General features: G+C 39.5%; 1 protein-coding gene and 1 non-coding gene across 7 annotated transcripts in view; one reads left to right on the forward strand and one right to left on the reverse strand.

Moving 5' to 3' along the window:
- Positions 1-18949, forward strand: part of HHAT (hedgehog acyltransferase) — a 328768-nt gene that overhangs the window by 34679 nt on the left and 275140 nt on the right. For all 6 annotated transcript variants that reach the window (XR_015766435.1, XM_088016786.1, XM_088016784.1 and 3 more), the window contains exon 4: positions 14761-14874. Coding sequence is in view for 5 of the 6 variants with exons in the window: in XM_088016786.1 (XP_087872912.1) it covers positions 14761-14874 (114 nt within the window). In the remaining variant the exon portion in view is untranslated. The remainder of the gene's footprint in view (positions 1-14760; positions 14875-18949) is intronic.
- Positions 33-147, reverse strand: LOC114225969 (U5 spliceosomal RNA). Its single transcript, XR_003612652.2, has one exon. It is a non-coding gene; the product is annotated as a U5 spliceosomal RNA (small nuclear RNA).

Raw genomic sequence — 18949 nt, forward strand, 5'->3', positions numbered from 1 at the left:
GAAATTAGGTCTTTTTTTACAACAACTAATATAGCCTTGCCCAAAGCAAGGCCTCAAAAAATTGGCGAGACTCAGAATTGTTTCTCTCCACGGAAATCTTTAGTAAAAGGCGAAAGATTTATGCGTTTTGAAGAGAAACCAGAGTATGAATGCAACTGCCCCAATCTCACTACTCCAGTAACTACAACTCCTAGTTCACTGAAGGTGGCTCTTTAGCCATGAGTGCTACTCCCTATTTAGTTTGCACAAGAAATTCTATAAGTAAACTTCTCATAGTTAGAAATGTCCAGTTAGAAGAAATATTCTTTTAAAATTTGAAAAGATAGTACTCTATGCAGGGTACTATGGGTATGCAAATGAGAAGTCTGAGTCATCCACTTTGAGAGTCTTCAAAGACCTTTGTATTCACAGCTGCTTCTGGAGCCACCATTAGGGGGCGAAGCAGAAGGCTGTCTGTCTCTGTACCCCGTCCTGGTTCAACCACAGAAATTCCAGTTTTACCCCTTTTGTATACTGGGACTTGGAGTACAGTCCCATTCCTTTCCTTTGCAATCCTCTAACCACCAACACAAGCAAGACACGGAACCACAAAGAACCCCCTCTTGCCGCTTCTTTCTAGACGCACCTGTCCTGCTCTCCGCATCCGTAACCCATGGAAGCCACTGTTGTGTTCCATCTCATAATTTTGTCGTTTGGAGAATGTTGTACAAATGGAATCATATAGCATGTAATCTTTTGAGACTGGCTTTTGTTTTGTTTTGTTTTTCTACCCCACTCAGCATAATGCCCTTGAGGTCCATCGAGTTGTGTGTATCAGTAGTTCATTCCTTTTCATTGCAGGGTCCGCGACACAGATGGACCACAGCTTGTTTAATCGTTCCATTGTTTTTTTTTTTTTAAAGATTTTATTTATTTAATTGACAGAGAGAGAGACAGAGAGAGAGGGAACACAAGCAGGGGGAGCGGGAGAGGGAGAAGCAGGCTTCCCGCGGAGCAGGGAGCCCGATGTGGGACCCGATCCCAGGACCCTGGGATCATGACCTGAGCCGAAGTCAGACGCCTAACGACTGAGCCACCCAGGCGCCCAACTGTTCCATTGTTGAAGGGCATTTTGGTTGTTTCTAGTTTTTGGCTATTACGAATACATCTGATACGAATATTTGTATACAGGTTTTGTTTGGACACAAGTTTTCATTTCTCAGGGATAAATACCGAGGAGCTTGATTGTTGGATGGTATGATAAGTATATGTTTAATTTTACAAAGAGCTGTCCAAACTGTTTTTTTCAGAATGGCTCTACCATTTTACATTCCTGTTAGCAATGCATGAGATGCTTAGTTTGTCTGCATACTTGCCAGCATCTGGTATTATCAACACTCAAATTTTAGCTTTTCTGATAGATGTGCAGTGATATCTCCTGGTTTAATTTGCATTTCCCTGACAGTGATATTGAATATCTTTTCATGCACTTCTTTGTCATCTGTATATTCTTTTCAGTGAAGTACTGTTCATGTCTTTTGCCAGTTTTCTCCCTGGATTGTTTTGTCTTTACTGTTGAGTTTAGAGAGTTCTTTATATAGTCTAGATACTAGTCCTTTGTCAGATAGGTGATTTGCAAATATTTTTTTCCTGTCAGTAGCTTGCTTTTCATCCTCTTAGGGTCTTTCACAGAAATTCAGTTTATTGATTTTTTTTTTTTCCTCTTATGGATTATGCTTTTGGTATCATTTCTAAGAACTCTTGGCCTGGTTGTATGGCCCAAAGATTTTCCATTTTTTTTCCCAAAAGTTTCATAGTTTTGCATTTTACATCTAAATCCATGATCCATTTTGAGTTAAATTTTTTAAAGGTTTTATTTTTAAGTAATCTCTATACCTAATTTGGGGCTTGAACTTACAACCCCAAGATCAAAGAGTCACACACTCTACCAACTGAGCCACCCAGGCACCCCAAGTTAATTTTTGTATTACCGAGGTAAAGGTTTATTTATTATTTTTTTGCTATGGATGTCCAGTTGCTACAGCACCATTTATTGAAAAGACTATTCTTCTTCCATTGAATTGTTTTTGTACCTTTGTCAAAAATCAATTGGCCAGACTAGTATGGCTCTATTTCTGGGTTCTCATTTCTGTTCCATTGATCTGTGTAGCTGTCTCTCCATGAATGCCACGTTCTCTTGATTACTGGTAAGTCTTAACATCAGGTTATATAATCTTTCTAGTTTTATTCTTTTTCAAAATTGTTTTAGCTCGGGGCGCCTGGGTGGCTAAATGACTATTTTAGTGTCTGCCTTCGGCTCAGGTCATGGTCCCAGGGTCCTGGGATTGAGCCCCACGTCAGGGCTTCCTGCTGAGTGGGAAGTCTGCTTCTCCCTCTCCCATTCTCCCTGCTTGTGTTTCTGCTCTCGCTGTGTCTCTGTCAAATAAATAAATAAAATATTAAAAAAAATTGTTTTAGCTCATTTAGTTCTTTTGCTTTTCCATATACATTTGAGAACAGGCTTTTCTGTATCTACAAAACATTTTGCTGGGATTTTGATAGGCATTCTATTAAAATGTTAGATCAATTTGGGGGAAATTGATGTTTTTACTATGTTGAATCTTCCAGCCCACGAAGGCGGCAGATCTTTCTGTTTGCCTCTTTATTTCTTTCATTAGTGTTTTGTAGTTTTTAGCATACAGATTTCATACATGTTTTGTTAGATTTATACCTATGTATTCTATTTTATTTTTCTTAACACTTAAATTTATTTATTTATTTATTTATTTATTTATTTATTTTAAGCAAACTCTTTGCCACTTGTGGGGCTTGAACTCACGACTCCAAGATCGAGACTTGCATGTTGTGCTGACTGAGCCAGCTAGGCACTCCTAAGTATTTTATTTTTTGAGCAATTATAAATGGTCTTACAGTTTTAATTTCAATTTCCACATGTTAGCTGCTAGTATATAGAAGTATAATTGACTTTTATATTTTGATCTTGTATCCTATGACTTTTCTAAACTCATTTATTACAGGAAGTATTTTTTCCCCCTTTTTTGATAGATTTGTTGAGATTTTCTACATAGACAACCATGTCATCTACAAATCAGGACAGTTTTATTTCTTCATTTTCAATCTGTGTAACTTGCATTTTCTTATTGTACTGGCTAGGATTCCCAGTATTGTGTTGAATAAGAGTGATGAGAGTATACGTCCTTGTCTTTTTCTTATTCTTAACCATTCAGCTTCACCACTAAGTTTGATGTTTCTGTATATTTTTTGTGGATGTTCTTTATCAAGTTGAGGATGTTCCTCTCTATTCGTAGTTTTTAAAGAGTTTTTATGAATGAGTATTGAATTTTGTCAGATAATTTTTCCGCATCAATTGATATGATCATGGGATTTTTCTTCTTCTTCTTCTTTTTTAAAGATTTTATTTATTCACTCGAGAAACAGAGATACAGAGAGAGAGAGCATGAGCAGGGGGAGAGGCAGAGGGAGAGGGAGAAGCAGGCTCCCCATTGAGCCAGGAGCCAGATGTGGGGCTCGATCCCAGGACCCTGGGATCATGACCTGAGCCGAAGGCAGATGCCCAACCATCTGAGCCACCCAGGCGCCCCGATCATGGGATTTTTCTTAAAAAGAATATGTTGATATGGGATGCCTGGGTGGCTCAGTTTGTTAAGCGTCTGACTTCAGCTCAGGTCTCATCAGGCTCCTTGCTCAGTGGGGAGCCTGCTTCCCCCTCTGCTGGCTGCTCCCCCTGCTTGTGCTCTCTGACAAATAAATAAAATCTTAAAAAAAAAAAGAATATATTAATATGGTGAGTTACTTTGATTAACTTTTCAATATTGAACCAGCCTTATATCCCTGGGATAAACCCACTTGGTTGTGGTGTATAATGTTTTTTTTCACATTGCTGGAGTCCATTTGTTAATATTCTGTTGAGAATTTTGGTGATTAAGTTCACGAGGGATATTGGACTCTAGTTCTCTCTCTCTCTCTCCCTCCCCCCCCCTTTTTTTTGGTACTGTCCGATTTTGAGCAGTTATATGTAGTCTTGTATTTTTAACTTCAAATTTCATGTGTTCATTGCTAGACTTATAAAATGAGTTAGTGTTTCCCTCTTAGAACATCTTCAGGTGTCTAATAAAATTCTTCAGTGAACTACTTGGGACTGGAGATTTTCTTTAAGGGTGTTTTAAGCTATGAATTTGATTTTTTTTGGTGGTTAAAATGATGTATTTTGTATTGGGTGAGTTCTGGTAGTTTGTGCTTTTCAAGGAATTAGTCCATTTTATCTAAGTTGTCAAATTTATGTATATAGCGTTCTTCATAGTATCCCTTATTAGCCTCAATGTCTGTGGAGCTTGATGATATCCCGTTTCATTCCTGTTATCCGTAATTTGGGTTGTCTTCTCTTTTATCCCTTTTTTTTTTTTTTTAAAGATTTTATTTATTTGACAGAGACAGAGCACAAGCAGGAGGAAGTGGCAGGCAGAGGGAAAGGGAGAAGCAGGCTTCCTGCTGAGCAGGGAGCCCGATGTGGGGTCCCAGGATCCTGGGACCATGACCTGAGTTGAAGCAGATGCTTAACCGGCTGAGCCACCCAGGTGCCCTTCTCTTTTATTCTTTGTCCATTTGCTAGAGATTTGTGAACTTGATTTTTACAAAGAACCAGCTTTTCGTTCCACTGATTTTTCTCTATTCTGTTTTCTGTTTTATTGATTTCTTATCTATATTTCCTTCTTCGTACTTGTTCTGAGTTTATTTTGCTCATTTTCTAGTTTCTTGAGGTGGTAGCTTAGAGTTTTGAGACTTTGACTCTTTCTAATATACATATGTAGTGTTATAAATATTTTTCCAGCACTGCATTAGCTGCATCCTACATATTTTGATAAATCGTACTTTCATTTTTATTCAGTTCTATATTTTTATTTCCCTCAAGACTTCCCCTCTGACTCATGGGTTATTTAGAACTATCTTGCTTAATTTCTAAGTGTTTGGAGATTTTCCTGTTATCTTTCTGGTACTGATTTCTAGTTTGATGCCATTGTGGTCAGAGAATACACTCTGTATGATGAAATTCTTTTAAATTTGTTGATTTGTTTTATGGCTCAGGATATAGTCTATCTTAGTGAATGTTCCATGGGTACTTAAAAAGAATGTGTGTTCTGATGCTGTTGGATGCAATGTCCTATAAATGTTGATAAGATCCTGTTGGTTGGTGGTAAGCTTTCCTGTATCCTTGATTTTCTGTCTAGGAGTTTTATCAACTGTTGAGAGAGAGGGGTGTTGAAGTCTTAACTGTAATTGTGGATTTGTCTGTTTCTCCTTTTCTGTCAGTTCTTCATGGATATTTCAGCTGTTTTTTGGTACATACACCAAGGGTTGCTACATTTTCTTGTTGGATTGACCCTTTTATCATAATTTAATGATCCTGGTGATTTTCTTTCACTGAAGTCCCCTTGATCTGATATTAATATAGTGACTGTTGCTTTCTTTTGTGTGGTGTATCCTTTTCTATCCTTATATTTGTGTTATATTTGAAGTGAATTTTTTTGCAGACAGCATAGATTTGGATCAGTTCCTAAAAATTCATTCTGCCATTTTCTTATAATTGGTATACTTAATTTGACTGGGTTCATTCAGCATCTTGACTCTGTAGGTTTATGCCTTTTGCCAAATTTGTGAAATTTGTAGCCATTATTTCTTTTAATTTTTTTTCAGCCCCACATTTTTTCCCCTTTCCTTCTAGGATTCCAGTGACATGAATGTTATATTTTTTATAATTGTACCTCAGATCCCTGAGGTTCTGTTTATTTTCTCAGCCTATTTTTTTCTGTTATTCAGACTGTGTAATTTCTATTGACCTATCTTTATGTTCGATGATTCTTTCATGTGTCCTCTACCTCCACTGTGAAGCCCATCTGTGAGTTATTTTATTTTGTTCATGTCATTCCTCAAATCCTGAGTTTCCTAGCCAGGCTGCTTTCTTCTTTCCTCTTTCACAGTCTTCTTATGTTTGTTTTATAATGACATCCAGGGTTTTTAGCCATTCTTCATGGGAGGGTTGGGGGGAAGTGAGTTTATTATAGAAGGATATGATAAAAGATACACGTGAACATCCAGATGGAACAAGTGCATAGGCAAGGCCTGTGGGAAGAGGTGTGGGGCTTCCATGCCCTTTCCAGGAGCACCCCTCTCTCAGTACCACCATGAGTTCACCAACCCAGAAGTTCTGTGAAACTGGTACTTTTGGGATTTTTAAAAAAAATTTTATGTTAGTCACCATACATTACATCATTAGTTTTTGATGTAGTGTTCCATGATTCCCTGTTTGCGTATAACACCTAGTGCTCCATGCAATATGTGCCCTCCTTAATACCCATCACTGGGCTATCCCATCCCCCCACCCTCCACTTTTGGGATTTTTATAGAGGCTTCCTTACATAGGCATGATCATTCATTTGATTTCCAGCCTGTCTCCCCTCTCTGGAGAATGGGGGTGGGTGGGTGGGAAATTCCAAGCTTCTAATCCTGGCTTGGTCTTTCTGGTGAGCAGCCCTCCTCCAGGAACCCACCAAGGGTCACCTTATTACAACAAAAGATGCTCCTCTCACCCAGACAATTCCAGGGGAATTAGGAGCCCTGTGTCAGGACCCAGGGTCAAAGACCAAGTATTAGAACAAAAAATTCTCCCAATGCTCTTATCACAAGAAATTAGAAGGATTTTGGGAGCTCTGTGGGCAGAGACCAATATATGTATTTTCTGTTTCACAAGGAGGTCTCTCTTTGAGAGCTTGGGCAGCTGATGGGCAAAGGGGACAGATGGAAAAGGTGTGTGGGAGAACCCTTCACATATTCTGGCCACTTTCCTGGTCTTTCATGCAGCGTGTATAATTCAAGAAGAAAAATATTTGGGGTTATGAAGACTTCCCCTCCTGTCCCCCTGGATAGATGACAAAAATGTTTTTGTTTTTTCTCTCTTTTATCGCTCAAATCTTTCTGAATTGGCCTTCTGCCTTGGGGACCTTTAACATTTGGGGATTCTACCTGGAGTTCCAGTTTGCCCGTGTCTACCCACAGTAGAGGTGTTGTGTATTAACTAGTTTCCTTGAATATGTGCAGACTTCCTAAGCAGAAAGCAAATCCTCTGTGTGGGAGGGCCATGTTAGGGGCCAAGGCTTCCAAAGTGTGGGGGACCATTTTTTTTTTTCCATTTTACTGTGACTCACTCTGTCTTTTTGGTATTCGAGAGAAGCGACGCTAATGGGATGCAGGATTTATTAGCAGAGTTTGTAGCTGGGAAATCTTATGTAAATAATTTGCCGTCTAGCCATCCTGTTCTATTACCTTTTTGGTCATGATCTCTAGCTTATTTATCAGCCTTATTACCCGTTTACAACTCATTTCTGCATGTACCTTGTAGAAAATATAGTGTTTTTCCAGTTTGAGAGGTGTGGGGAAAAGAATATAGTTTTTGTGCCTTTGACTTTATACTAGAATGTAACATTTCTTTTTAAAAATTTGATTCTCTTAGCTTCAGGAAGAAAAGGAGAAATATAGAGTAGACAAGGCAGGGAGACAGAATCTATACATGTTTGATCGAGTATGTGCATAGGTCTTGAATAATCTGGAGCAACTTCTAGGAAGTAGGTAGGTAGAGGATTAGCCAGAGAATGTTACTGAATTTAGGTTGTTAGTTGGGTTGAGGAGATTCAAAGAATTTAGGTCCTCTTGATTTAATTAAGTCATCTTGAGAGAATCCCTTTTCTTCTGTAGAACATCTCCTTGCTCCCATCATACCCTGGATGATTTCTAAGGCTTAGATCATGAGGGCCAGTTAAGAGACTAGGAATGATATAGTGTAGAATAATTGTAGTTTGTGCTGGCCCTGTTGATGGCATCCCCACCCTTGTGAGCATCTTCTTTACCTGTGCAGGCTGGCAAAAAAATTTGTTTAATTTAAAAAATTTATTATTTATAGAAAAAAAAAGTTCTGTTAATGAAAACATTTTATCTTTTTATTTTATTTTATTTTTTTGTAGGCTTCACACCCAACATGGTGCTTAAACTCACAACTCTTAGATCAAGAGTCGGATGCTCTACCTACTAAGCCAGCTGGGCACCCCAAAACATTTCATCTTTAAGGAAATGTTGGTTGGGGGATGAGTGTTGTCTCTGGAAATTGTGAGCAGTAAAATAATTTGGTTCAAATTATTTTCGACATAGCAAAACATCTGTTGAAAGATAAAACTATTCCAGTAATTGCTAAGTGAATTATTAACCTGAGTTCATCCAGAGAGCAGTGCTTCTTGGCAGAATTCTTACAAATTAGTTCTCTCTCTCTCTTTTTTTTTTTTCTCCTTTGGAGATTTATAGGCATTAAGGTGAGCTTGCTGCCTTTGAACACGCAGGGAAACATTTCTGGATTCAAGTGTCTTAACAAAGGTTTTCTCTGTTCAGAGATAACTTTTGCTCAATGTGATGAGATCTTAGGTATGTTCTCAAAGTAAATAATATGAGCATAATGCTATTTAGGAAATAGATACACAAAAGTGTCTAGTATTTCTGATATATTTCTTTTTTTGAAAAATGCTGGGTATGAGGGTAAGGAAAACCGTAATATACAGTACATTCAGCTCCCTATTGTCTCCTCTATCTGAGGGAAAAAAGAATGATGGTAATGAAAAATACAGCTTGGTGGGTAAGTTAGATGATTTTCTGTTTGGGTTTGAAATATATAAATTGATGTACTTGTGAATGTGACACACTCACTGCCTTCATTATTCAGTTCTAGAATCTCCTTGAACTGACCTAGCTGGTGTTTTGCTCCATTTTATTTTCCTCCACTGAATAGACTTATTTCAGAATAGTGTTCTTCAAAGTGAATTATTTTCGTAGTGGGTTCTGTTATATAGCTGGAGCTGGATTGCAATCAGAAGAAAAATTCCTTCCGAGGTGTGTTGATTAAGATTCCATTGCAGACAGTAGAACCCACACTAGGCAGTTTAAGCAGAAAGGAATTTATTGCAGGAATGTAAGGAGATTTTAGAGTAGTCAGAAGGACTGTAGGGACAGGCATGAAGTGAACTTCCAGGAACAATTCCCAGAGCAGAACCGTGGCATCTGCCCAGGTCCCAGCTTGAGTGGATAGTGCTGGGGTGCACTAGCCAAACTGCCCACAGGGTAGCTGCCACGCCTCTGGGCTGCCTGGACCCTGGAATCGCCACTGATGCTGCTGCAGGAAAACAGGGGCCTCTACCACTGTTCTTTCAGGAGAGTCTCACAGCCTATACATCTTTATGTTCTTACACCTTCCAAGTCATTGTATATTTGTTCATCAGAAGCTGGGGCGCTTGCAGATACGCTAGCTAGCTGCAGAGAATTCTGGGAAATGTAGTTGTTTTGCCTTCTGACCTCTAATGTTTAGGAAGTCATGCTAGAAAAGGGTTGGAAAAATGTTGATTGGGCTAGTGGGCAGAATCTGCCATCCAGAGCCAATATTTTATTTTGAGGAGAAGTTTAGGATGGTTGCTTCCCATGGCATTTTATATTTTATTTTATTTTAGTGAGAGGAGGGGGGGGGAGAGAGAGAGAGAGAAAGGAGTGAGCACAGTGGGGAGGGGCAGAGGGAAAGGGAGAGAGAGAATCTAAGCAGACGCCACACTGAGTGTGGAGCCTGATGTGGGGCTCCATCTCATGACCCTGAAGGATCACCACCCTGAGATCATGACCTGAGCCAAAACCAGGAATTGGACACTTAACTGTGCTACCCAGGCTCCCCTCCCATGGAGTTTTAGATGTTGCAGCTTTTCTGAATGTTCATGTTTCCCTTTTGTTAGCCATGGGTTCACTCCTTTTCAGTCCAGTTTCTTGAATCCTTCTTCTTTCCTTTCTTTTGACTGGGTTTGGGGGATCTTGAGCCAGTCACCTCTCTCAGATTTTATCTATGAGTGTCTGTCTGTTTCAGGATATGAACTTAAAAAATGTGAATTTGTGTTTCCGGGGCTATCAGAGTAAAATAATTTATTATTTATTACCAAATACATACATAATACAAATCACTCTATGGGAATCTCCACCCATCCTCCCTTCAAGGTTCCAGAGAAGTGTAGAAATGAATGTCAGATTTAACTCTATTGAGTCAAGCAGTTGAACATTCTAGCTAAAAATTCTGGAGCTGGATGGTGGTTATGGTTGTATAACAGCGTAAACGGACTTAATGCCACCGAGCAATACCTTAAAATTTACCATCTTAACCATTTTTATGCTATATGTATTTACCACATGAAATATGGACTTAGCAGCCTAGGATCTAGGGCTTTAAAATCAGGCTTTGTCATATATTGGCTGTTGGACCCAGGGCATGATATTTAGCCTCACTGAGGATAGTTGACTTATCTCGCTATGGGCGGTATCCTACTACATACTAAATATACTGTAGTAGTTTCTTCTCAATCTGGGAAAGAGGGCAGGCTGGATGAGTGGTGGACTTTCTGGAACAGAGCAGGCAGACAGGGTGGAGGCCTGGATTGGTACATGGGAGGGTGATGGGGGATCAACTGCTTTCCTAAAGGGTGGGCACTTGGTCAGAACTCAAAGTCTGTAGGTAGGTGACTAGCATTCTACTAGGATTTCTTTCCTTTAATCTGGAATATAACTTTTTTTTTTTTTTTTTACTCTCAGAAAGGAATCTTAGACATCATGCTAGTTTATCCCTTCATTTTACCTGTAAGAAGGCTCAGGTCCAGATAGCCAAGGGACTTACTCAGGTTTGTGCAGGAGCAGAAGTGTGATGAGAACTTAGGATGCCTGATTGCACTCCCCCACCATTTTTAAGGCTCACTGAATGTTGGGCATTTTTGACACAAATTTGGTTAAGTCAAGGTTCTTACTCTCAAGAACTTGCCATCTTTTCTTCCTCGAGAGAAAATACACGAATTAACTGTAATAAAAAGCACTAGGATAAAATCCACTATGATAAAGGGGCTGGAATGGAGATGTGAATGACAGAAGGGGGCACAGTGAGGTCCACTTGGAAGAAGGTAAAAGGCATCGCACTTGAGCCAGCATCTCTGTGGTTATGGTGGCATTAAGGAAGCACCCTCTTGGTTGGACACCATTTGGCCGGATAGTGGGGTGCACGTATGCACACATGTGTGTGTCTGTCTGGGCGAGGCAGGAGAGTCCAGGTAGAGTCAGCACAAGTAGGAACATCTTGGAAAAGGACTTCCTCTTTGGTAACAGGCCTGTGTTTGAAATCCTGCTCTCCCCCGTACTAATTTTGAGCAAATAATTTGCCTACTCTGACCTCCGATTAACTCATCTGTAACACAGGGTTAAAAAAAAAATGACTGGAAGGGTTGTTGGGAAGTTTTCATTGGAAAATACATACCCAGAATATTAGTGATTTATATGAGAAGGAAAGGTCTCATTTATACAAATATATATGGTTGAATTACATCCCTGTGACCTCTCCTGCCTTGCAGATTTTCAGTGTCTTAACGGTGGGGGGTTGGTGTTGGTTCTGCGAGTTCTCCAAGGCAAGGAATACTCGTAGGGTTTCCCACAGTCCCTAGGATAGAACTCTGCTCTCTGTATGGGAAAGAGGTAGTTAGGAATACCAGGCCTGGAGCGCTTTCTTTTGAACTATCCCGTGCTTTAGACTTCTCGGTTTTGCCTGGTTGCAGATTGAAAGCATCAGAATGAATAACTGTGTGTGTTAACTTATTCATCTAAAAAAATTCTTGAATCTAGGTGCTCAGAGCTTTCTATAGTGTGAAGGATGATGGTGGTTCAGTTTGTAAATATTAGGTGGTCCACTTTAGTGTGTCCCTGCCTGGGAACCATATGAGGTGGGGTGAGCTGCTAAGGGTCCTCTGGGGTGACGAACATTTAGCTGTAGGGAGGCATAATCAGTGTTAGATCTTTGCTACTCGCCATGTGGCCCCTAGGCCAGCAGATGGCATCATCTGAGAGCTTGTTGGAAATCTAGAATCCCAGGCCCCATCCCAGAGATAAGAATCTGGGCCAGAATCTACATTTTAACAAGATGTGTAGATGATTTGTGTGCACACCAAAGGTTGAGAAGCACTGATACGGAACATGGCATGTGGATGACCGTCCCTTGGAGTTCAGTCTCCCCTTTGTGGAGGAGCCGTCCCAGTTCTGTCTGGCTAGAATGTATCCCCCAGTCTATGACTCACTTCGAGAACTGAAGAATAGTTTTCAAATTGACTAAGAATTGCAGGGTCGAGAAAGGAAATGGGGAAGGAACAAAATATGAAAAAATTGTTCTTGATTTGGGGCTCTACCATTTGCCTTGAATTGTGTGATTGAACTCAGCTTCTGTAAAGTTTTTGCCTATAAAAGCAGGCGAGTCAACATTTTTCTTACCCAAATCATCAACCACTAGTTATTGGCCATCTTGTTCTGTTCATTGGCTCAGCTTTTCTGTCCGGTTATTTCCTGTAGGTAAATATTTTAAATGGAGAAGGACAGACAGGAGAGAAATGTTTTTATTTCTTTTAAATGGATATTTTCTGAAAAGGAATTAATGATGAAAGACTGTAATTTTTGTTGATGGGGTTTAACCAGCACAGGGTGTTCAGTAATCCTGGGCCTTTTGGTGGAACATAAAGGTCTTTTTGGTTTCTTATATTTTATGAGATATCATTTTTCTGCTAAAAAATTAAAGTTGGAAAAGTTTTGAAGCATAGGTAAGCCCGGGGTTCTGAATTTTAAGTGTAATTCTTAGTGTTTAAGAACATTATATTTAAAAAGGTAACATGTTGGAATATTTTTGAGGGGGAGGGAATTAAAAAAAATTTCAAGCTTGGCTTTCAGTGTTTTTACTTTTATCCTTGTTACAAAAATGGCATTTTCCTAGCATGACATCATCACGTGACCTTTGAGCCTGTTTGCCTTTATTTAGTTAATTTACTCTCCACTAGTTTAAAATTTTTGAGATGGGGAAACGAGCTTTGGACCGGGGTCAAGAGCCAGGTCAAAGGTTGGAGTTCTCTGCTCTGCTGCTGCCTTGGCTGTGGGGCTTGGGCATGTCCTGGGCTCTGATATCGTCATCTCTGAATGGAAGGAACTGGACCAGATCCATGATTTTAATGGGGATGGGGGCTCTATGAGCAGGTTGTGTGTGTATCCGGATCTTGAATGTGGAGAACAGATGTTATTTGATAATGTCAGTACTGTATTTATTTGGAAAATGGAAAAAAATATTTAAACAAGTGGCACCATGTAAAGCATGATACAGTCTTGTTGGATAGCATAGGATGGGAGTACATGGGACTAACAGTTAGTGCAGGTAACAATTTTTAGTGAGTGCAGCGTGCCAGGTACTGTTTTAAACTTTTGGCGTATATATGTTCTCATTTAAACTTCACAAACCCCGGGGCACCTGGGTGACTCATCAGTTAAGCATTCAATTCTTGATTTTGGCTCAGGTCATGATCTCGTGGAGCCTGCTTGAGATTCTCTCTCTCCTTCTCTGCCCCCACCACGCTCTCTCTCTGTCAAATAAATCAACAGATCTTTAAAAAACAAACAGCAGAAAGCCCTCACAAACCCCTAGATCAGTAATGTTGTCATATGAGCAGATAGAACAGAAAGGTAAAGCATCTCGTTTGAGATATCATAACCAGTATACGGGTAGATCCGGGATCTAAACCAAAACAAGTTTGCAACTTTGGCTGCTAGGTTTCCTGCCTCTGTATTCACAGTCTGATAGGAATCAAGATAAATTCTATCTATAGTTTACCTTCTGGAAAAAGAGTTTTGTAATATGTGTAATTGTATGAAATTGCCCCTCAATCCTCAGATGTAAAAAAAAAAAAAAAAGAAAGAAAAATCACATATTTTCCTTTAAATCCAATTAAAGTTCTGTTGGCAGACTGGTGAATTGTTCAGTATCACTAGCACTAGGGGATTCCTTCCCCACCCACACAATTTGGCTAGAAAATCCTGAGGATCTCAGATCCCCACTTTATCATGGTGGTGCCAAGATGCTCACTGGCCAACCCTGCATTGCCCATTTTAGAGTGGCCAATCACTGTTTATTCCTTCCATATGCACCTTGGCCACCACGATCTCCCTGGGGCTCCTGAGGCCAAACCAAGGCTTTTGGGTGTTAGTTCCCAGCTGTTCACCTGTTCGGTCTTGCCAGAAGTTTTCACCTGCCTGGTACAAGTCCAGACACAGGGTGTTAATGGACACACAGCTTCCTGAAGGGAAAGGAAGCATATCTCTCATTCTTTCATCCTAATCCTATGGGGAATTGGTTAATTTCTCTATCAAATTATCCTCCTGCCTGAAATGACAGCAAGATTTAACGCGATTGACCTTAAGCAATTTTATTAGCATCCAATTTGCATTTCTCTCGTTCGGTGGCAAACCTGAGATAACCTCGATTCATTGCTTGTACTATCTCTGTGACACTGGGTACATGAATTGAATTCTTTAAACCTCTGTTTCATCTTTTATAAAATGGGAATAATAATGGTTTCTGTTCCACAGAGGGTCCTCGGGGATCCACTCTGACCAAGTGCTTATTTGGAGGATGGCAATGAGACCAGCCAAGCTGGAGGGAAGAGTCCAAGTGGGTGGGGCTGTGGTGGCACTCGGGCTGGAAGGGTATAAATGCCATCTTATGGAGTTTGGAGTCACATTGGCCTTCTTTCTGGTTGTTTTATTGACTGGGGTTTGTGTTCTAAGAGGTTCGAAAATCCCTCTGATTAACTCCTGTTTCGGCCTATTTAGGACCCGACCGACTTTGAGTGGAACTTCTGGATGGAATGGGGCAAACAGCGGCTGGTGCAGTTTCTGTTTGGCCACATGGCTGTGTCTCAGCTGGCCAACATGCTTGCAAGGAAGGTATGATTATGTGCCTTATTTCCTTTTAAGCTGCTTTCTTTGCTTTTTGAGAGGAAAGAGTCCTGAACTGGGAATCAAGAGATGCAGTTATTAGCCTTGGACGCCTGGAAAAGATGAGAAAGACTTGCTGATGATCAATAAGACATTTATGATAAAGGTTTCATACATTCTTATCCTGTACTTGCTTCCTCCAAGTTATTTTTAAAACCATCGAATATGAAAGTTTTAGAATAAAACTAACTACAGATGGTGCTAAGATCATACCTAATCAAATGATCTTATTAAAACAAATGCTTGTTGAGGACCTGTGATTTCTCATACAAATTCAGAAGAAAGTAGAGTGAATGATATCATTAAATGGGAATAATTTTAATGTCAAATAATTTATGCCACGGTAGCTGTTGTAGATCAGAATTCCAGTAGTATTTTTTATTCTTACCCTGGCCTGGAGTGGAGAACAAGGGCTACTTCAAAGGGGATGTTTGAGAATTGCTTTTGCATGCAGGAGGATTGAAAGCCTCTTGATCTGTTTAGCTACCAAGGGATCTGAGATCCTACCAGGAGGATCTTTCTGTAGTGGAGGGGCAGACTTTGTCCAGTGTCCTCTGCTATATGCTACTTGACTCTGTAGATTCCTAATTTGAAAAAAATGAGTCTCTGCTTGGAAATCTATGTAGTAAAGACAATAGAACCAAAAACTGACTTGGAAGTCAACCCACAAAAAATGTTTGATCCTTAGAGGTTCATGGAGGTGAAGAACCAGAAGAAGCAGGAGCCTCTGGGCAAGAGACACCAGAATGTGAGACCAAGAAAATAAGACGTGCCATGTGGTTAGAGAAGTGAACCTGACCTGGGCTATTTTTTAGCTGTTTCTTGAAAATTGCTACTTTTTAGGCTTACTTCTCATCCTGGAAGATAGAAAATCCCAATGGCACATTAACTTTCTTTGCTTTAAATATGATATTGACTACTTTTTGTACTCAAGTGGTTTCCGTCTTCTAAAATGGTGAAAATGAAAATCATTACTGTCGAATCATTGCTGTCAGATCTTCATAGGATTTTCTAAGCAGACCCAATAATAAATAATACATGTTTGGGGTATCCCTGGCTAGTAGGGATTACATAGGTACCCAAGCCCTCATTAATGGGTTTCTTTTCTTCCACAAATTTCTGTTTGCATTTTTTTTTTAAGAGTTCAAGTTTTCTAGAAATTTAATATTTATGTGTTTAACCAAGATTTCTCTGCCCATAGGTAAATGACTTTGCCCCTATATCTCTCTTTTCCCATATGTAAAATGAATAGCATAATACCTGTCACTTTTACTTTGTGAGTGGAAGGTGAAATGTCGAGGAGGATCTGTGAAATGTGTCCAATCTTACTACTACTGCTGTGGGTAAGGGTCCGTTGTGGTGTAGCAGAAGAGTACTTGGTGGTGTATTAGGTCCTGGGCTTTCTCACTGATTAGCTTTATAACTTTAGGAAAGCTTTTCACCACTGAATTTTAATTCATCAATTTTCTGTAGAGTAGGGATGGTGAGACAGTACTATTCCTTTTTTAACCCCTTAAAAAATGGGGAGCTTCATCTGTTAGAAATGTCATTGAAAAGTAAGGGTGAGGGCACCTGGGTGGCTCTGTTGGTTAAGCATCTGCCTTCAGCTCAGGTCATGATCCTGGGGTCCTAGGATCGAGTCCTGCATCAGGCTCCCTGCTCAGTGGGGAGCCTGCTTTTCCCTCTCCCTCTGCCCCTCCCCTCTGCCTGTGTGCTCTCTCTCTCTCCCAAATAAATAAATAAAATCTTTAAAAAAAAAAAAAAGTAAGGGTGAAACATGGAAAAGGGTGAAACATGGAAAAAACACACAAAAGAAATGGCAGATAAATGCAAATATATCAGTAATCACAATCCATGTAAATGGACCTAATCCCCACCCATATCCCCCAGAAAAAGATTGTCAGACTGGATAAAAGAAAAACAGAAATAAAGGAAAATAAACAAATAAAAACAGAGTCCTGAGATATGCTTCTTAGCAAGATCTACTTAAAATGGAGGGACATGGAAAGTTTGATAGTAAAAGGATGGGAAAAGATGTTCCAAGCAAATCTAAGACTCTCTTCTCCCCTGGTACAGTTTTATCAATGGCTGGCAAAGAGCATTATTAGAGACAAAGAGTTTTATTGTTTAACGATAAAGAGTTAATTGGGAGGGTGCTCTAATTCTAAGTTTGTTTGCTTTAAGATATATAATGCAAAGTTGATCAGTACCGTAAAGATAGATAAATATATGATTATAGGGAGAGATTTTTCTTTTAAGGTTTTATTTATTTATTTGAGAGAGCGAGTGCCAGAGAGCACGAGTGGGGTGAAGGGCAGAGGGAGAAGCAGACCCCCCGCTGAGCAGGGAGCCCGATGTGGGTCTCAGTCCCGGGACTCCAGGACAATGACCTGAGCTGAAGGCAGTCGCCCAACTGACTGAGCTACCCAGGTGCCCCTATAGGGAGAGATTTTAACATAACTGATGGCTAATTGATAGATCATGTAGAAAAAACAAGGAAAAAATAATAAGCTTGATATAAGAAATATATGTAAATTGTTACACATAACAACTAGAGAATTCATACTCTTTTAAAGAATACAGAGTATTTATAAAAATTAACCACGTATGGGGGTGCCTGGGTGGCTCAGTCATTTAAGCATCTGCCTTCAGCTCAGCTTATGATCCCTGGGTCCTGGGATTGAGCCCCGCTTTGGGTTCCCTGCTCAGTGGGGACTCTGCTTCTTGCTCTTCCTCTCCCTCTGCCCCTCTCTCCCTGCTCGTGTTCTCTCTCTCTCTCTCTCTCTCTCTGTCTCAAATAAATAAAATCTTAAAAAAATTAATCATATATGGATCATAAATTTCAACAAATTTCAAAGTATTTTCAACAAAATTTCAAAGTATGTGTTTTATATAGGTTACCCTCTTTAATCCCAGTGCAGTTAAGTTTGGAAACCAATAACACAAGATGACCTGAAAACTCTAATTCATTTAGAAATTAAAGAGAACATATTTTTAAATAACTTGTAGGTCAAAAAAGAGATCGTACTAGAAATTAGAAAATAGTTAGAAATGAATGAAAAAGATGTTACATATCAAAATTTGTAGGTGTGGCTAGAATGGTACTTAATTGGAAATCATAATCTTATATTAAAAAAGCAGGAAGGCTGAAAAATAATGAACTAAGCATACAACTTAAGTTAGGACAGAATAGAAGGAAAGGAAGGAAACAACAAAAATAAGAGCAGAAATTAATAAAATAATCAGTGGCAATATTGGTCAAGGAAAAAGAAAGTGCACAAATAAGCAGTATTAGGTATGGAAAAGTTGATGAAAAAATATAGTAAGAGGATATTTTGCACAGCTTTACACCAAAAATCTTGAAGACTTTAGCAAAGCAGACACATTTCTAGAAAATACAACTTACTGAAACTGACTCATGAAGAAAGAGACCACATTGTGCTATCACCATGAAAAGAAATTGAATCACTAGTCAAAAATCTATTTGTAAAGAAAACACTAAGATACCAATTCTGCCAAACATCCAAGACACAAATGGCTTAAATCTTTCCCAGACTTTTTCAGAAAAGAGAAAAAGAGGAAGCCTACCTTTTATGAAAATAGTATAAAATTGATACCAAAATCAGAGGATATGCCCTACCAGTTATTATGACTTATAAAGTTATGATAATTAGGACATTGTTGTATTGGCGCCAGGGTAGACAAGTAGACCAGTGGAACAGAATGGAGTTTAGAAAACACCTGTGTATATAGATGGAAACTTGTTTTGTGACAGAATTAGCATTTTGGATCTGTGTGGAAAAGATGAAGTGTTCAATAAACAGAGGTGACACAGTTGTTTAGCTATGTTAAAAAGAAATGCACACTTATCCTTTTTTTTTTTAAAGATTTTATTTATTTGAGAGAGAGAGAGCACATGAGAGGGGGGAGGGTCAGAAGGGGAGGCAGACTTCCTTCTGAGCAGGGAGCCTTTTGCGGGACTCGATCCAGGGACTCTAGGATCATGACCTGAGCTGAAGGCAGT

Source organism: Eumetopias jubatus, unplaced genomic scaffold, assembly GCF_037043125.1.
Source record: "Eumetopias jubatus isolate StellerSeaLion01/CBP00866 unplaced genomic scaffold, mEumJub1_p1.0 scaffold_12, whole genome shotgun sequence".
In the NCBI taxonomy this organism is placed as follows: Eukaryota; Metazoa; Chordata; class Mammalia; order Carnivora; family Otariidae; genus Eumetopias; species Eumetopias jubatus.